The sequence below is a fragment of the Vulpes lagopus genome, chromosome 7 (genome assembly GCF_018345385.1).
Source record: "Vulpes lagopus strain Blue_001 chromosome 7, ASM1834538v1, whole genome shotgun sequence".
Classification (NCBI taxonomy): Eukaryota; Metazoa; Chordata; class Mammalia; order Carnivora; family Canidae; genus Vulpes; species Vulpes lagopus.
The window spans coordinates 10,646,309-10,665,178 of NC_054830.1; the positions used below are offsets into that span (position 1 = coordinate 10,646,309).

Genomic DNA, 18,870 nt, shown 5'->3' on the forward strand with positions numbered 1-18,870 from the left:
AACAAAAAATGAGAATTATTGGAAGTCCTGGGGAGAAGAAAGACAGAAAGAGAGAGAGAACCAGTAAAAATGGGGAGAATTAACAAGGCAGGAAACAACAAATGTTGGAGAGGATGCAGAGAAAAGGGAACCCTCTTACACTGTTGGTGGGAATGTGAACTGGTGCAGCCACTCTGGAAAACTGTGTGGAGGTTCCTCAAAGAGTTAAAAGTAGATCTGCCCTACGACCCAGCAATTGCACTGCTGGGGATTTACCCCAAAGATACAGATGCAATGAAACGCCAGGACACCTGCACCCCGATGTTTCTAGCAGCAATGTCCACAATAGCCAAACTGTGGAAGGAGCCTCCGTGTCCACTGAAAGATGAATGGATAAAGAAGATATGGTTTATGTATACAATGGAATATTCCTCAGCCATTAGAAACGACAAATACTCACCATTTGCTTCAACGTGGATGAAACTGGAGGGTATTATGCTGAGTGAAATAAGTCAATCGTACAAGGACAAACATTATATGTTCTCATTCATTTGGGGAATATAAATAATAGTGAAAGGGAATAAAGGGGAAAGGAGAGAAAATGAGTGGGAAATATCAGGGAGGGAGACAGACAATGAGAGACTCCTAACTCTGGAAAACGAACAAGGGGTGGTGGAAAGGGAGGTGGGCAGGGGGTGGGGGTGACTGGGTGACAGGCACTGGGGGGGGCACTTGATGGGATGAGCACTGGGTATTATGCTATATGTTGGCAAATTGAACTCCAATAAAAAAAAAAGAAACAGAGAGAGCCAGAACATATATTTGAGCAAATCATACCTGAGAACTTCCCTAACCTGGAAACCTATAAACTAATGAAAATGAAACAGGACTAAATAGAAAATCTGAACAGATCCATAACTGGCAAGGAAATTGAAGCCATAATCAACATCCTCCCCCCCAAAATTAGTCCAGGGTCAGATGGATTCCCAGAGGAATTCTACCAAATATTTATGGAAGAAATAATACATAGTAGTCTGAAACTGTTTCAAAAAATAGAAATGGAAGGAAAATTTTCACTCTTTCTATGAGGCCAGGATTACCTTGATCCCAAAACTAGACTAAGAGCTCACCAAAAAGAATCACAGACCAATATCGCTGATAATCATGGATGCCAAATTCTCCCCAAGATACAAGCCAACAGGATCCAACAGTACATTAAAAATATTTTTCACCATGACTAAGTGGGATTTATTCCTCGCTTGCAAGGATGGTTCAACATCTGCAAATCATTCAATGTAATATACCACATTAATAAAAGAAAGGACAAGAACCATATGAGCCTCTTAATAGATGCAGAAAAAATTTGACAAGTACAGCATGCTTTCTTGATTAAAACTCTTCCCAGTGTAGGGCAGCCTTGGTGGCACAGCGGTTTAGCACCGCCTGCAGCCTGGGGTGTGATCCTGGAGACCCGGGATCGAGTCCAGCATTGGGTTTCCTGTATGGAACCTGCTTCTCCCTCTGCCTATGTCTCTGCCTTTCTCTCTCTCTCTCTCTCTCTCTCTCTCTCTCTCTCTCTCTCTGTGTGTGTGTGTGTGTGTGTGTGTCTATGAATAAATAAACAAAATCTTTAAAAAAAAAAACAACTCTTCCCAGTGTAGGGATAGAGACAACATATATCAATATAATAAAAATCATACACAAAAAGCCCACAGCACAAAAATCCCACAGTGAATATCATTCTCAGTGGGTAAAAAAATGAGAGTTTTCCCCTAAGGTCAGGAACATGACAGGGATATCCATTATCCCCACTGCTACTAACATAGGACTGGAAGTCCTATCCTCAGCAATCAGACAACAAAAAGACACAAAAGGCATCCAAATTGACAAAGAAGTCAAACTCTCACTCTTTGCAGATGACATGATACTCTATGTGGAAAATCCAAAAGCCTCCACCCCCAATTTTAGAACTCATAGAAGAATAAAGTTGCAGGATGTAAAATCAACTCACAGAAATCAGTTGCATTTCTATAAACTAACAATGAGACAGAAGAAAGATAAATTAAGAAGCTGATCCCATTTACAATTGTGCCAAAAAGCATAAGATACCTAGGATTAAATCTTTTTTTTTATTGGAGTTCAATTTGCCAACATATAGCATAAAACCCAGTGCTCATCCCATCAAGTGCCCCCCTCAGTGCCCATCACCCAGTCACCCCCACCCCCCGCCCAGCTTCCTTTCCACCACCTCTTGTTCATTTCTCAGAGTTAGGAGTCTCTCATGTTCTGTATCCCTGTCTGATATTTCCCACTCATTTTCTCTCCTTTCCCCTTTATTCCCTTTCACTATTTTTTATATCCTAGGAGTAAATCTAACCAAAGAAGTAAAAGATCTGTACTCAGAAAACTGTAGAACACTCATGAAAGAAATTGAGCGACCAGAAAGAAATGGGAAAATATTCCATGCTCATGGATTGGAAGAGAAATTATTGTTAAAATGTCTGTGCTACCTAGAGCAATCTATACATTCAATACAATCTCTATCCAGATACCATCAACTTATTTCACAGAATTGGAACAAGTAATCATAAAATTTGTATGGAACCAGAAAAGACCCTGAGTAGCCAAAGGAATGTTGAAAAAGAAGCCAAAGCTGTTGTCGTCACAATTTGGGACTTCAATTCTATTACAAAGCTGTAGTAATCAAGACAGCATGGTCCTCACACAAAATCAGATACATAGATCGATGGAACAGAATAGAGAACCTAAAAATGGACCCTGAACTCTATGGTCAACTAATCTTCAACAAAACAAGAAAGAATATCCAGTGGAAGAAAGACAGTCTCTTCAACAAATGGTGTTAGGAAAATTGGATAGCCACATGCAGAAGAATGAAATTGGAACATTTTCTTACACCATATACACAAAAAGACTCAAAATGGATGAAAGACCTAAATGTGAGATAGGAATCTATCAAAATCCAGGATGCCTGGGTGGCTCAGTGGTTGAGCATCTACCTTTGGCTCAGAGCATGATCCCAAGACCCAGGATCAAGTCCCACATTGGGCTCCTTGCAGGCAGCCTGCTTTTCCCTCTGTCTATGTCTCTGCCTTTCTCTATTGTGTCTCTCATGAATAAATAAATAAAATCTTAAAAAAAGAGGAATCTATTAAAATCCTAATGGGGGCACCTGGGTAACTTAGTTGGTTAAATGTCTACCTTGGGCTCAGATCATGATCCCAGGGTCCTATTATTAAGCCCCATATAGGGCTCCCTGATTAGTGGGGAATCTGCTTCTCCCACTTCTTCTGCCTCTCCCTCCCCATCCATGCTCTCTCTCTCTCTCTCTGTCTCTGTCTCTCTCTCCCCCCACCTCAAATAAATAAGTACAAACATTTAAAAAATTCTAAGGGGGAACACAGGAAGCAACCTCTTTGACCTTAGCCACAGCAACTTTTTGCCAGACACATTTCCAAAGGCAAAAATGAACTATTAAAACTCACCAAGATATAAATTTTTTGCACAACAAAGGAAACAGTCAACAGAATGGGAGAAGATATTTGCAAATGTCATATCAGATGAAAGGCTAGTATCAAAGACCTATAAATAACTTATCAAACCTGATACCCAAAGAACAAATAATCCAGTTAAGAAATGGGCAGAAGACATGAACAGACATTTCTCCAAAGAAGACATACAAATAACCAACAGACACATGAAAAAATGCTCCATATCACTTGGCATCAGGGAAATACAAATCAATACTACAATGAGATACCACCTTACACCAGTCGGAATACCTAACATTAACAAGATAGGAAACCAAAAATATTGGCAAGGATACAGAAAAGGGGGAACCCTCTTGTACTGATGGTGAGAATGCAAGTGATACAACAATTCTGGAAAACAGTATGGAGGTTCCTCAAAAAGTTAAAAATAAAACTATCCCCTGTACCTCTAAGGTGTTATTTTTTTATAGAAAAGAAGAATTAAGATAGCAGATTGAATAGGGTTGCTAATCAGCTGCCATTAATATAAAAAGATTACCTATAATTGTCCCAGTGGGACTAAGGTAATCACAATGGTCCTCCAAATGTTATTGAAGGAGACAAGAGTTGGTGTCAGATTTTGAAAATCCTACCCTGCTGGCTCTTAAGGTGGAGGAAGAGCCATGAGCCAAGGAACACAGGTGACCAAAAATTGAGACTAGAATTGGAAAGAAAACAGATTTTCCCTTGAAGCTCTAGAAAGAACTCGTCCTAGCAGACATATTGCTATTAGCCAAATGAGACTCCATCCAAGCTTCTGCCTCCAGAATTGTAAGAGCATGAATGTATTCATTTTAAGCAACTAGTGTGGGGCAATTTTCACCAGCAAAAGGAATTTCATAGGGACATAATCAATAATATTATTTGAAGGTATTAAGTTTAAGCTTTCCAATTGACTCATGGCTTCCTTTGGATAAGGGCAATTTGCATTTGAAAAAAACACTTAGAAGAAAAAACATTAAATCAGTTTGGAAAGAAGACAGATAATAAAGATTTCAGCAGAACTCAATGAAATAGAGACCAGAAGAACTGTGGAACAGATCAACAAAACCAAGAGTTGGTTTTTTGAAAGAATTAATAAGATAGATAAACCCTTAACCAGCCTTATTAAAAGAAAAAAGACTCAAATTAATAAAATCATCAATGAAAGAGGAGAGATCACAGCCTATACCAAGGAGATACAAACAATTTTGAAAACGTATTAAGGGCAACTATACTGCAATAAATTAGGCAATCTAGAAGAAAGAGATGCATTTCTGGAAAACCACAAATTACCAAAACTGGAAAAGGAAGCAATAGAAAACCTGAACAGGCTGATAACCAGAGAGGAAATTGAAGCAGTCATCAAAAACCTCCCAAGACACAAAAAGTACAGGGCCAGATGGCTTCCCAGGGGAATTCTATCAAACGTTTAAAGAAGAAATAATACTGGAGGCGGGGCAAGATGGCGGAAAAGTAGGGTCCCCAAGTCACCTGTCCCCACCAACTTACCTAGATAACTTTCAAATTATCCTGAAAACCTATGAATTTGGTCTGAGAGTTAGAGAACAGCTGGAATGCTACAGTGAGAAGAGTTTGTTCTTCTATCAAGGTAGGAATGGAATATTACTCAGCCATTAGAAATGACAAATATCCACTATTTGCTTCCACGTGGATGGAACTGGAGGGTATTATGCTGAGTGAAATACGTCCATCAGAGAAGGAGAAACATTATATGGTTTCATTCATTTGGGGAATATAAATAATAGTGAAAGGGAATAGAGGGGAAGGGAGAAGAAATGGGTAGGAAATATCAGAAAGGGAGACAAAACATGGAAGACTCCTAACTCTGGGAAACGAACTAGGGGTGGTGGAAGGGGAGGAGGGGGGGGATGGGGGTGACTGGGTGGCAGGTACTGAGGGGGGCACTTGAGGGGATGAGCACTGGGTGTTATTCTGTATGTTGGCAAATTGAACACCAATGAAAAATAAATTTATTATTAAAATATATATATACAAAAAATATCCAAAAGTAAAAAATTAAAATTAAAAAATTTTAAAAATATAGGAAGATGGGAAACAAATAATAAGGAAATAAAAAAACATCCAAGGGGGAGGGGCTACATGAGGAGCCCGGCTAATGCCTTGGCAGTGCCCCAGGACAGGAGAGCCCAGGCACAGAGAAGTAAGAGCTTTACCAGTCTTCCTGGAAAGAAAGGTGCTGGCAGGGAGGTCAAGCAGGATCCCAAGAGGGGCATGGATGCCCTCAGGCTCCCAGGGGCACTAACAGAGGACCTGAGCCCCGGGAGAGCGCCTACACACCGCAGCCGAGCTCCCTAAATTTTGGGCTGCAGTGCAGCCTGGCAGGGCCCCGGGAGCAGCACGGTTAGTGGCTCCCCACAGAGGGGCCCCGGGAGCACCATTCCAGTGGAGGCCCCAGAGCCCAGGGCGCTGGCAGACACAGCCCAGGATCTGGCGCTCACCTCAGGACAGGAAGATGCTGGGAGGACACAGGACAGCAAGGACGCTCCTGCTGCCAGGCGGCCCTGAGTTGTGCAGATAGGCACCCTCCGCCCCCCGGAGCATCCAGGCCCCTGCGGACTGGGAGCTGCGGTAGTTACTGCAGGAGCTGACTCTGGAGTTGGAGAGCTAGCCACCTCCACTGTTGTTGTTCCTTCTGGTGTCACCTTGTACCTGGGACTGAGCAGGAGCCTCACAGGATAAACAACTCCCACTGAGCAGTTTACATGGCAGGGGGCTGAGCAGCTCCCCCAGGTGCACACATCTGAGAATCAGCACAGAAGGCCCCTCCAAAGACCAGCTGGAAGGACAGTGGAAAAGCAACTTATTGACCAAGCAGCACTGAAGAGGTCCAGAGAGAGTCGAGGGATTGACACTATAGAATCAGAGGATACTCCCCCTTGTTTTTTTGTTTTCTGTTTGTCTCCTCCCCAGCCCCGTTTTTTTTTCCTTTTATTTTTCTCTCTTTTTCTCCTTTCTCCAGCACAACTTGTTTTTGGGCACTCTGCACTGAACAAAATGACTAGAAGGAAGAACTCACCACAAAAGAAAGAATCCGAAACAGTCCTCTCTCCCACAGAGCTACAGAATTTAGATTACAATTCAATGTCAGAAAGCCAATTCAGAAGCACAATTATAAAGCTACTGGTGGCTCTAGAAAAAAGCATACAAGACTCAAGAGACTTCATGACTGCATAATTTAGATCTAATCAGGCCGAAATTAAAAATTCACTATATGAGATGCAATTCAAACTGGAGGTAAAACGACGAGGATTAACAAGGTAGAAGAACGAGTGAGATACATAGAAGACAAATTGATGGCAAGGAAGGAAACTGAGGAAAAAAGAGAAAATTAAAAGATCATGAGGATAGGTTAAGGGAAATAAATGACAGCTGCAGAAGGAAAAATCTATGTTTAACTAGGGTTCCCCAGGGTGCCAAAAGGGACAGAGGTCCGGAATATGTATTTGAACAAATCCTAGCTGAGAACTTTTCTCACTTGAGAACAGAAGCAGGCATTGAGATCCAGGAGATAGAGAGATTCCCCCCCTTGAAATCAATAAAAACCGCTCAACATCTCCACATTCAATAGTGAAACTTGCAAATTCCAAAGATGAAGAGAAGATCCTTAAAGCAGCAAGAGACAAGAAATCCCTGACTTTTATGGGGAGGAGTATTAGGGTAACAGCAGACCTCTCCACAGAGACCTGGCAGGCCAGAAAGGGCTGGCAGGATATATTCAGGCTCCTAAATGAGAAAAACCTGCAGCCAAGAATACTTTATCCAGCAAGGCTCTCATTCAGAATAGGAGATATAAAGAGATTCCAAGATAGGCAGGAACTGAAAGAATATGTGACCAACAAACCAGTTCTCCAAGAAATATTAAGGGGGACTCTGTAAAAGAAAGAGGAAGTCCAAGGGAACAATCCACAAAAACGGACTGAATAGGTATCATGACAACACTAAATTCATATCTTTCAATAGTAACTCTGAACGTGAATGGCCTTAATGACCCCATCAAAAGGCGAAGGTTTCAAACTGGATAAAAAAGCAGGACCCATCTATTTGCTGTATACAAGAGACTAATTTGAGACAGAAGGACACCAACAGCCTGAAAATAAAAGGTTGGAGAAACACTTACCATTCAAATGGTCCTCAAAAGAAAGCAGGGGTAGCCATCCTTATATCAGATAAACTAAAGTTTATCCCAAAGACTGTAGTAAGAGATGAAGAGGGACACTACATCATACTTAAAGGATATTTCAAACAAGAGGACCTAACAATCATGAATATTTATTCCCCGAATGTGGGAACCACCATGTATATCGATCAATTAATAACCAGAGTAAAGACATACTTAGATAATAATACACTTATACTTGGTGACTTCAATGTAGTGCTTTCTACAATCGATAGGTCTTCTAAGCACAATATCTCCAAAGAAACAAGAGCTGTAAATGATACACTGGACCAGATGGATTTCACAGATATTCACAGAACTTTACATCCAAACTCAACTGAATACACATTCTTCTAAAGTTCACATGGAACTTTCTCCAGAATACACACATACTGGGTCACAAATTAGGTCTTAACCGATACCAAAAAAGGGGGATTGTCCCCTGCATGTTTTCAGACCATATTGCTTGGAAACCAGAACTAAATCACAAGAAGAAGTTTGGAAGGATTTCAAACACGAGGAAGTTAAGGACTATCCTGCTAAAAGATGAAAGCGTCAACCAGGAAATTAGGGAAGAATTAAAAAGATGCATGGAAACTAATAAGAATGAAGATACAACCATTCAAAATCTTTGGGATGCAGAAAAAGCAGTCCTGAGGGGTAAATACATCAAAATACAAGCAGCCATCCAAAAACTGGAAAGAATTCAAATACAAAAGGTAAACTTGCACCTAAAGGTGGTGGAGAAAAAACAGCAAATAGATCCTACATCCAGCAGAAGAAGAGTTAATAAATATTCTAGCAGAACTCACTGATTTAGAGACCAGAAGAAGTGTGGAACAGATGAACAAAACCAGGAGTTGGCTCTTTGAAAGAATTAATAAGATAGATAAATCATTAGCCAGCCTTATTAAAAAGAAGAGAGAGAAGACTCAAATTAATAAAATCATGAATGAGAAAGGAGAGATCACCATCACAGCAGGAAATACAAACGATTATAAAAAGTCATTATGAGCAGCCATACACCAATAAATTATGCAATCTGGAAGAAATGGACATATTTCTGGAAAACAACAAACTACCAAAATTGGAACTGCAAGAAATGGAAAACCTGAAGAGGCTGATAACCAGGGAGGAAATTGAAGCAGTCATCGAAAACACCCCAAGACACAAAAGTCCATCACCAGATGGCTTCCCAGGGGAATTCTATCACAGATTTAAAGAAAACACCAAAACTATTCTACTAAAGCTGTGCGGGAAGATAGAAAGAGTTGGAGTACTTCCAAATTCGTTCTATGAGGCCAGCATCACCTTAATTCCAAAACCAGACAAAGACCCCACCAAAAAGGAGAATTATAGACCAATATCCCTGATGAATATGGATGCAAAAATTATCAATAAGATACTAGCCAATAGGACCCAACACTACATTAAGAAGATTATTCACCATGACCAAGTGGGATTTATCCCCGAGATGCAAGGCTGGTTCAACACTTGTAAAGCAATCAATGTGATAGATCATATCAGCAAGAGAAAAAACAAGAACCATATGATCCTCTCAATAGATGCAGAGAAAACATTTGACAAAATACAGCATCCGTTCCTGATCAAAACTCTTGAGAGTGTAAGGATTGAGGGCACATTCCTCAGCATATTAAAAGCCATCTGCGAAAAGCCCACAGCAAGTATCATTCTCAATGGGGAAACACTGGGAGTCTTTTCCTTAAGATCAGGAACAAGACAGGGATTTCCACTCTCACTACTGCTATTCAACATAGTACTAGAAGTCCTAGACTCAGCAATCAGACAACAAAAAAATAAAAATAAAAGGCATTCAAATTGGCAAAGAAAAAGTCAAACTCCCCCTCTTCGCAGATGACATGCTACTGTAGATAGAAAACCCAAAAGCCTCCACCCCAAGATTGCTAGAACTCATACAGCAATTCGACAGTGTGGCAGGATACAAAATCAATACCCAGAAGTCAGTGGCATTTCTATACACTAACAATGAGACTGAAGAAAGGAAATAAAGGGATCAATCCCATTTTCAATTGTACCCAAAAGCATAAGATACCTAGGAATAAACCTAACCAAAGAGGTTAAGGATATATACCCTCCAAACTATACAGAGCATTTCTGAAAGAAATTGAGGAAGACACAAAGAGATGGAAAAATATTCCATGCTCATGGTTTGGAAGAATTTATATTTGAAAATGTCAATGTTACCCACGGCCATTCACACATAATTCAATCCCTATCAAAATACCGTGGACTTTCTTCAGAGAATTGGAATAAATCATTTTAAGATTTGTGTGGAATCAGAAAGGACCCTGAATAGCCAGGGAAATATTAAAAAGAAAACCATAGCTGGGGGCATCACAATGCCAGATTTCAGTTTGTACTACAAAGCTGTGGTCATCAAACTTGTGGTACTGGCACAAAAACAGACATAGATCAATGGAACAGAATAGAGAATCCAGAAGTGGACCCTCGTCTGTATGGTCAACTAATATTCAACATGACGGGAAAGACAATCCACTGGAAAAAGAGTCTCCTCAATAAATGGTGCTGTGAAAATTGGAAATCCACATGCAGAAGAATGAAACTGGACCATTTTCTTACACCATACACAAAGATAAACTCAAAATGGATGAAAGATGTAAATTTGAGATTAGATTCCATCAAAATCCTAGAGGAGAACACAGACAACACCTTCTTTGAACTTGGCCACAGTAACTTCTTGCAAGATACATCCATGAAGGAAATAGGAACAAAAGCAAACATGAATTATTGGACTTCATCAAGATAAGAAGCTTCTGCACAGCAAAAGAAACAGTCAACAAAACTACAAGACAACCTACAGAATGGGAGAAGATATTTGCAAATGACATATCAGATAAAGGGCTAGTATCCAAGATCTATAAAGAACTTATTAAACTCAACACCAAAGAAACAAACATCCAATCATGAAATAGGCAAAACATGAACAGAAATCTCACAGAGGAAGACACAGACATGGCCAACAAGCTCATGAGAAAATGTTCCGCATCACTGGCCATCAGGGAAATACAAATCAAAACCCCAATGAGATACCACCTCGCACCAGGAGAATGGGGGAAAATTAACAAGACAGAAACAACAAATGTTGAAGAGGATGTGGAGAAAGGGGAATCCTCTTGCTCTGTTGGTGGGAATGTGAAAGTGGTGCAGCCACTCTGGAAAACTGTGTGGAGGTTCCTCAAAGAGTTAAAAATAGATCTGCCCTACGACCCAGCAATTGCACTGCTGGGGATTTACCCCAAAGACTCAGATGCAATGAAACGCTGGGACACCTGCACCCCGATGTTTCTAGCAGTAATGTCCACAATAGCCAAACTGTGGAAGGAGCCTCGGTGTCCATCGAAAGTTGAATGGATAAATATATGGTTTATGTATACAATGGAATATTACTCAGCCATTAGAAACGACAAATAACCAATAACCACTATTTGCTTCGACGTGGAGGGACCTGGAGGGTATTATGCTGAGTTAAATGAGTCAATCAGAGAAGGAGAAACATTATATGGTCTATTCATTTGGGGAATATAAAAATTATTGAAAAGGAATAAAGGGAATGGAGAGAAAATGAGTGAAAATATCAGTGAGGGTGAGAAAACATGAGAGACACCTAACTCTGGGAAATGAACAAAGGGTAGTGTAAGGGGAAGTGGGGTGGGGGTGGAGTGACTGAGTGATTGGCAATGAGGGGGGCATTTGGCGAGATGAGCACTGGGTGTTATGCTATATGTTGTCAAATTAAACTGCAATAAAAAGAAATTTAAAAATTAATAAATAAAAAATAAAGATCAGAAATTTTAAAAAAAACTCTATGCTCAACTAATTTTCGACAAAGCAGGAAAGACTATCCACTGGAAAAAGGACAGTCTCTTCAATAAATGGGGCTGGGAGCATTGGACAGCCATGTACAGAAGAATGAACCTAGACCTTTCTCTTATACCGTACACAAAGATAAACTCAAAATGGATGAAAGACCTAAATGAGAGACAGAAATCCATCAAAATCCTAGAGAAGAACACAGGCAACACCCTTTTTGAATTTGGCTACAGCAACTTCTTGCAAGATACATCAAATGAAGGCTTAGAGAAACAAAAGGAAACATGCGCTTTCGGGACTTCATCACTATAAGAAGCTTCTGCACAGCCAAAGAAACAGTCAACAAAAGTACAAGACAACCTACAGAATCAGAGAAGATATTTGCAAATGACCTACCAGATAAAGGACTTGTATCCAAGATCTATAAAGAACTTATTAAACTCAACAGCAAAAAAACAAACCATCCAGTCATGAAATGGGCAAAATACCTTAACAGAAATTTCACCAAAGAAGACATAGACATGGCCAACAAGTACATGAGAAAATGCTCTGCATCACAGTCCTTCAGGGAAATACAAATCAGAACCCCAATGAGATACCTCCTCACATCAATGAGTATAGGGAAAATGATCAAGACAGGAAACAACAAATGATGGAGAGGATGTGGAGAAAAGGGAACCCTCTTGCACTGTTGGTGGGAATATGAACTGGTGCCGTCACTCTGGAAAACTGTGTGGAGGTTCTTCAAAGAGTTAAAAATAGAGCTACCTTATGACTTAGTGATTGCCCTATTGGGGATTTACCCCAAGATACGGATATAGTGAAAAACTGAGACACTTGCACCCCAATGTTTGTAGCAGCAATGTCCACAATAGCCAAAGTGTGGAAGGAGCCTTGGTGTCCATTGAAAGATGAATGGATAATAAAGGAGCTGTGGTCTATGTGTACAATGGAATATTACTCAGCCATTAGAAACGACAAATACACACCATTTGCCTCAATGTGGATGGAACTGGAGGGTATTATGCTGAGTGAAGTAAGTCAATCAGTTAGGAGAAACATTTTATGGTCTCACTCATTTGGGGAATATAAAAAATAGTGAAAGGGAATAAAGGGAGAGAAAATGAGTGTAAAATATCAGTGAGGGAGACGAAACACGAGAGACTCCTAACTCTGGGAAATGAACAAGGGGTAGTGGAAGGGGAGGTGGCAGAGGAGTTGTGTTGACTGGGTGACAGGCACTGAGGTGGGCACTTGACAGGATGAGCACTGGGTGTTATTATATATGTTGGCAAATCAAACTCCAATTAAAAATATACTAAAAAATCAATTTGGAGACATTCTGCCCTACAGCTGGTACAGTTCATTCCTGGTGGCATAAATATAAGTGTGGTCTGACTCTGAGGCCTTTGTAGTAGTAACAAAGGAAAAGAACTCATGGTCTGAATTAAGGTCACTTTGTAATTTACAAGTTTGTGCCTATATATCTACCTTTTACTTCATGTTGATTCAATCATTCATTCTTTTTAGTGCTATCCTCCACAACTCTCCCTCAAGTGTCCTTTCAACATAAAAGTTGAAATCAGAGATTGTCTCTGTGTGTACATATGTGGAGAGCATTCTTATTTTAAAGAAAATGTGTGTGAATATACACAAACAGACACACAAACACAAGACACAACCACTATACTAAATGTTTTCTTAAAAGTAAAAATTAAGGTCTATAAACTCTATTCTTTTTTTACAAGATTTTATTTAAAGTTATATCTAGTGTTCCATGCTGCCTTCAGAAAAAAGGAAAGAGCCTCAGGGAATTTAAATTTTTATCAATTACCTAACACAGGAGTCGGAGCATACCTAACAGTCTTAGTATGCATAAATGGAGACTTACACTATCTACTCTTCATTTTCACATAACTCCTTTAATTCATCAAATTCTATACTCAAAATATGCAGCTTATTGTGTGTTATTATACTCCAATGAGTTAACAAAATAGGAAAATATCTCTGGAGCAAGGCTAAGGGTCAGCTCTAGAGCACAGATACCTGACTATTCATGGCAGGTTTGCAAGAGAGCTCTTCTAACAGGGAAGGAAAGCAAGTGTTATATGGATGTAAGAACAGTTGAGTGAAACTCAAACAATTCACATAAGTTCATTTAATTTCTAAACAGAAGAATAACTTGCATATATAAATGTAGCAATAAGACCATAAATTGGCTGAGACAGAAGAGCACTATAGCCACACACATGGCTATACAATGTAGAGGTTCACACCTGACCACAGATCCCTGAGAACCCAGCAGATATCATAAATGCTTCCCGGAATATGATGTCATTTGATTGTAAAGGTATTGTTTATTAGGAGAAGAAAGGCAAGAGAAAGATATCTAAAAGTCAATCTCCTTACAACCTGCAGTCCCTGATGAATTGCTAAGACATGCAGAGCATGACTCTCCTCCAGGAACTCATGGCTGACTTAACGTTGATTCTTCATTAGAGACGCAAGACAATCTTACCTTGACAACAGTCAGACCTCTAAGGTCATCCTCAAGTTCAGGATACAGAAATTCCTTAGAAACTTACATTATCTCTACCCCCTCCATCCACAAACTTGAAAGGACAGAATTAATCATTCCTCACAATCCCGGTATAGCTCATTCTACCCCCAGGTCCTGTTCTCATGCTATAATTTTAAAAAAGCATCTCTTTGAACCAAAAATGTCTCAAGATTTCTTCTTTACCAATGTGTTCAGCCACCTTGAATCAGTATGATATCCCATTTGACAAGGCCAACCTGTTATATAGCAAGAGCTAACTGACACAATAATCCAAGTGAACAGCCATGAGGCAATTAGAATGTGTGCTGCTTTTTTTATTGGAGTTCAATTTGTCAACATATAGCATAACACCCAGGGCTCATCCCGTCAAGTGCCCCCCACAGTGCCCGTCACCCCAACCCCTCGCCCACCTCCCTTTCCACTATCCCTTGTTTGTTTCCCAGAGTTAGTTGTCTCTCATGTTCTGTCACCCTCTGTGTGCTGCTTTTTATTTGTGGCATATGATCTGACAAATGAGGAGAGCAGTTGTGATCGTTCTCTTATTCAAGCTTATTTCCCATGACTTTATGAACAAGTGAATATGTGGACTTCCTTTTGCATCACTTCAAGAACTTGAAGGACATGCACATTCGTGCAGAAGAACTGGTGACCCTGACCCACATGATCAGCAGGAAATTCAGCTTTCCTGTGAAGCATCCACTGATCCTGCAGGGGGAAGGGATTTCTGAGAAAGGAGGTATGAAATGGATGATACTGATACTGCTCATTCACAATCCCTTAGCATTTGTGAGAAATATTAGGAAGAGGGAGTTATTTTGTGTAACAATAGAGAGAGTCATATTAGCAGGTAGAATTGAAAGTTTTCAAGCTGAAACATGAAGATAATGGTGAAAAAATACAGAAGACCCTAACTAACCCTTCATCTCAATGAATAAACCCCCTCAGTGTGGACACCAATGTTCCATGCTTCAATAAATAGATGCAGAGCATGAAATGTGATGTAAAATAAGAGAAGAAAGAAGTATTTTGTGTAGTAGCAAAATGAGTGTTTTGAAATTTTGCTCTGTCATATTCATGATCAGCCTGACACTAAGAACATATAAAATCAATCAATTTATTCAAATTTGTCTTTCCATGTAGACTCACTGGGAGAGATATACTTGCTAATCAGTGTTTGCAATGGCTGTGGTGGACTTTCTGGACACTTAGCTGAGTCACAAAGTAAAAACAAAATAAGATTAAAATTGAGAGGGAGACAAACCATAAGAGTCACTGAACTCTAGGAAACAAACTGAGGGTTGCTGGAGGGGATGTGGGTAGGGTAAAGGGATATTGGGTGATGGGCACTAAGGAGGGCACTTAATTTAATGAGCACTAGGTGTTGTATGTAACTGATGAATTATTAAGTCCTATCCCTGAAAATAAATAAATAAATAAGACTGTGAGTGATTGTCAGACATTAAGCACTCATTAAGCTGCCCCAAGCCTTGAAGCACCTCTTCAGAAAACCCTGGGTAACCTAGATACTAACACATGAATGACCCTGCTTTCCCCTCACAGTGCCCAAATTCTAATCATAAAGAATTCTCCAATTAAGTGTGAACCTGCCAACTCCTCAACACTCTGGCCATGGACCCTAATAAAGACAGATCCCTCAGTGATGCTCTCTCTCCCCCTCAAAATGCCTCTTTTTGCCTTTGAGACATCCCTGTATGGCCATTGGGCATTCCATGAACCCTCTGGGACCTGTGAGTAATAAACATTGAAGGTTTTTCTTCTTTTTTCTTTAAATTCAATTGTAGTGTTCAATAATTTATCAGTTGGTAAATTATTGGGTAACGCTCCATCTTTATATCTTCCTTATCCATTCAGCTGTCGATGGACATCTTGGCTCTTTCCACAGTTTGATTATTGTGGACATTGCCGTTATGAACATTGGGGTGCAGGTACACTTCGGGTCACTACATTTGTATCTTGGGGGTAAACACCTAGTACAGTAATTGCTAAGTTGTAGGGTAGCTCTAGTTTTAACCTCTCGAGGAACCTCCATTACATTTTCCAGAGTGGCTGTGCCAGCTTGCATTCCCACCAACAATGTAAGAGGGCTCCCCTTTCTCTGAAGCCTTGTCAGCATTTGTTGTTTCCTGCCTTGCACAGTAAGATACCACCTTTACACCAGTCAGAATGGCTAAAGTTAACAAAACCATATTTTTTTTAGAGTTCTCTGATGGGTGTTGCTGAGGTATTTCTTGCAGTCTAATACCAATCAAAAGTCTGGTGCAGCCTCACCAGAGGCTCTGGTGCATCTTTGGGAATATCTGCAAGCACATGGGTACAGGGGAGTGGCTGGGCTTTCCTAGCCTGATAATCCTTGCCAAGAGCCTGAGCCTTAAAGGGAATAAGGTTAGAGTCCACATTGTCAGGAAGAGGAGAGAAAGTAGTGATGGGAAAAGATTGACAGACTCTAGATGAAAATGGGGTTTTGTATTCTCCTCTACAGTAAAATTATGTGAAAGGCTTAGTAGCCAAGTGTAGGTTTTTTCATATGAAGAATACAGCTCATGATTATTCTTTTGGGAAATCTAGGGGAAATTATTTGGCATGATATAAGTCATTTGAAATGAAATTACTTTTAGGAAATCCATGTCCCATGTAAGTTACAGAAGTTTCCAGGCATTTGTGATCAAAGATTGGAGAAACCAGGGACAGCTGGGTGGCTCGGTGGTTAAGTGTCTGCCTTTGGCTCAGGATGTGATCCCAGAGTCCCAGGATCGAGTCCTGGGATGAGTCCCAAATTGGGCTCCCTGCATGGAGCCTGCTTCTCCCTCTGCCTATGTCTCTGCCTCTTTCTGTGTCTCTCACGAATAAATAAATAAAATCTTTTAAAAAATATTGGAGAAACTGTTAGAGATGTATAAAGGTGGACAATGGAAAACCTGTCTATGTATCAGAGCAGAAGGTTAATAATATGAATTACTTAAATGTATAGAGAAGTTGAATTCAAACAAATGGAAATTCCAGGGTATAAATAGAAGAATCAGATTCTACAACCATGGCCTGGTCAAGAATGGCAATTCTTGACTTTGAGGCTGTGAACCCTACAAACATAGGCATTTCTTCAGCCCCAAGATGACTGGCCCTTACATCACAGGAACCCCAATGATTCTTTTCAGAGCCCTCTTTATATCTCTGTTCCTCAGGCTGTAGATGAAGGGGTTCAGCATGGGCGTGACCACTGTGTACATCACCGAGGCCACTACACTTGCATGGGAGCTTTGGGGCGCAGCAGAGCTAAGGTATACTCCTAAGCCTGTACAGTAAAATAAGGAGACAACTGAGAGGTGAGATGCACAGGTGGAAAATGCTTTATACTTACCCTGAATTGATGATATTCCGCATATGGAGGAAACTATCTTAGAATAAGAGAAAAGGATCCCAGGCAAGGGAGCCACATCCAGCAGCACAGTTGCAAAATACATCACCATGTCATTAAGAAATCTGTCAGAACAGGCATGCCCAATTACCTGATTGAGGTCACAGAAAAAATGGGGGATTTCCAAGCCTGCACAGAAGGACAGTTGTAACACCATTAAGCTCTGTAACAAGGAATTGAGAACACTGATGATCCAGGCCACCAGAACAAGCAGTACACAGAACCAGGGGTTCATGATGACTGTGTAGTGCAGGGGATGGCAGATGGCCACAAAGCGGTCATAGGCCATCATACTCAAGAGAAAATCGTCACATCCTGCAAAGAGTAGGAAAAAGTATATCTGTGTGATGCATCCTGGGTAGGTTATGACTTTACTCCCAGTCTGAATGTTCTGGAGCATCTTGGGGACAGTAGTGGAGATGAAACAGATGTCTACAAAGGACAGGTTGGTGAGGAAGAAGTACATGGGGGTGTGGAGGTGGGAGTCAGAGCTGACAGCCAGGATGATTAGCAAGTTTCCAAACACAGTGATCAGGTACATGGAGAGGAAAAGCCCAAATATGAGGGGCTGCAGTTCTGATTCCCCTGAGAATCCCAGAAGAAGGAACTCTGAAATTCGTGTATCGTTGTCTGATTCCATGTGGTGGTGGTGGTGACTACAAGGAAAGAAAAAGATAAGATAATAATTTTCAAGCAAACAGGCTTCATTTATATATTTATTTTTATTTTTGAGTTTTTATTTAAATTCCAGTTAGTATATAGTGTAATATTTGTAATATAGTGTAATATTTAGTATATAGTGTAATATAGTGTAATATTTGTTTAATGTGTGCAATATAGTGATTCAACAGTTTCCAACAGTACCAGTACCTGGTGCTCATCACAAGTGCCTTCCTTAATCCTCATCACCTATTTCATCCATCTCCCCACCACCTTCTCTCTGGTAACCATCAGTGTGTTCTCTGTAGTTAAGAGTCTGTTCTAGGTGCATCTCTCTTCTTTATTTTTTCCCCTTTTGCTCATTTGTTTCTTAAATTTCTTAAATTTCACATATTAGTGAAATCATATGATATTTATCTTTCTAACTGATTTATTTCACTTAGCATAATACTCTCTACCAGCATTTGTGTCACTACAAATGGCAAGATTTCAATTTGTTTTACGAATGAGAAATTTACCATTGTGTATGTGTGTGTGTGTGTGCGTGTGTGTGTGTATGTGTATCTTTTTTATCCATTCATCTATTGATGGACACTTGTGTCCACAGTTTGGCTGTTGTAGATAATGCTACTAAAAA

At 40.2% G+C, this 18,870-nt stretch overlaps 1 protein-coding gene across 1 annotated transcript; it reads right to left on the reverse strand.

Annotated features, from left to right (window-relative positions):
• Positions 1 to 14,739: 14,739 nt before the first annotated feature.
• Positions 14,740 to 18,114, reverse strand: LOC121495078 (olfactory receptor-like protein OLF4). The gene is made up of 3 exons (XM_041762372.1): positions 17,760 to 18,114; positions 17,285 to 17,474; positions 14,740 to 14,845 (listed from the first exon to the last, which is right to left on the reverse strand). Exons 1-3 carry the CDS (start codon positions 18,112 to 18,114, stop codon positions 14,740 to 14,742), a joined length of 651 nt encoding a protein of 216 aa, XP_041618306.1.
• Positions 18,115 to 18,870: the final 756 nt, after the last annotated feature.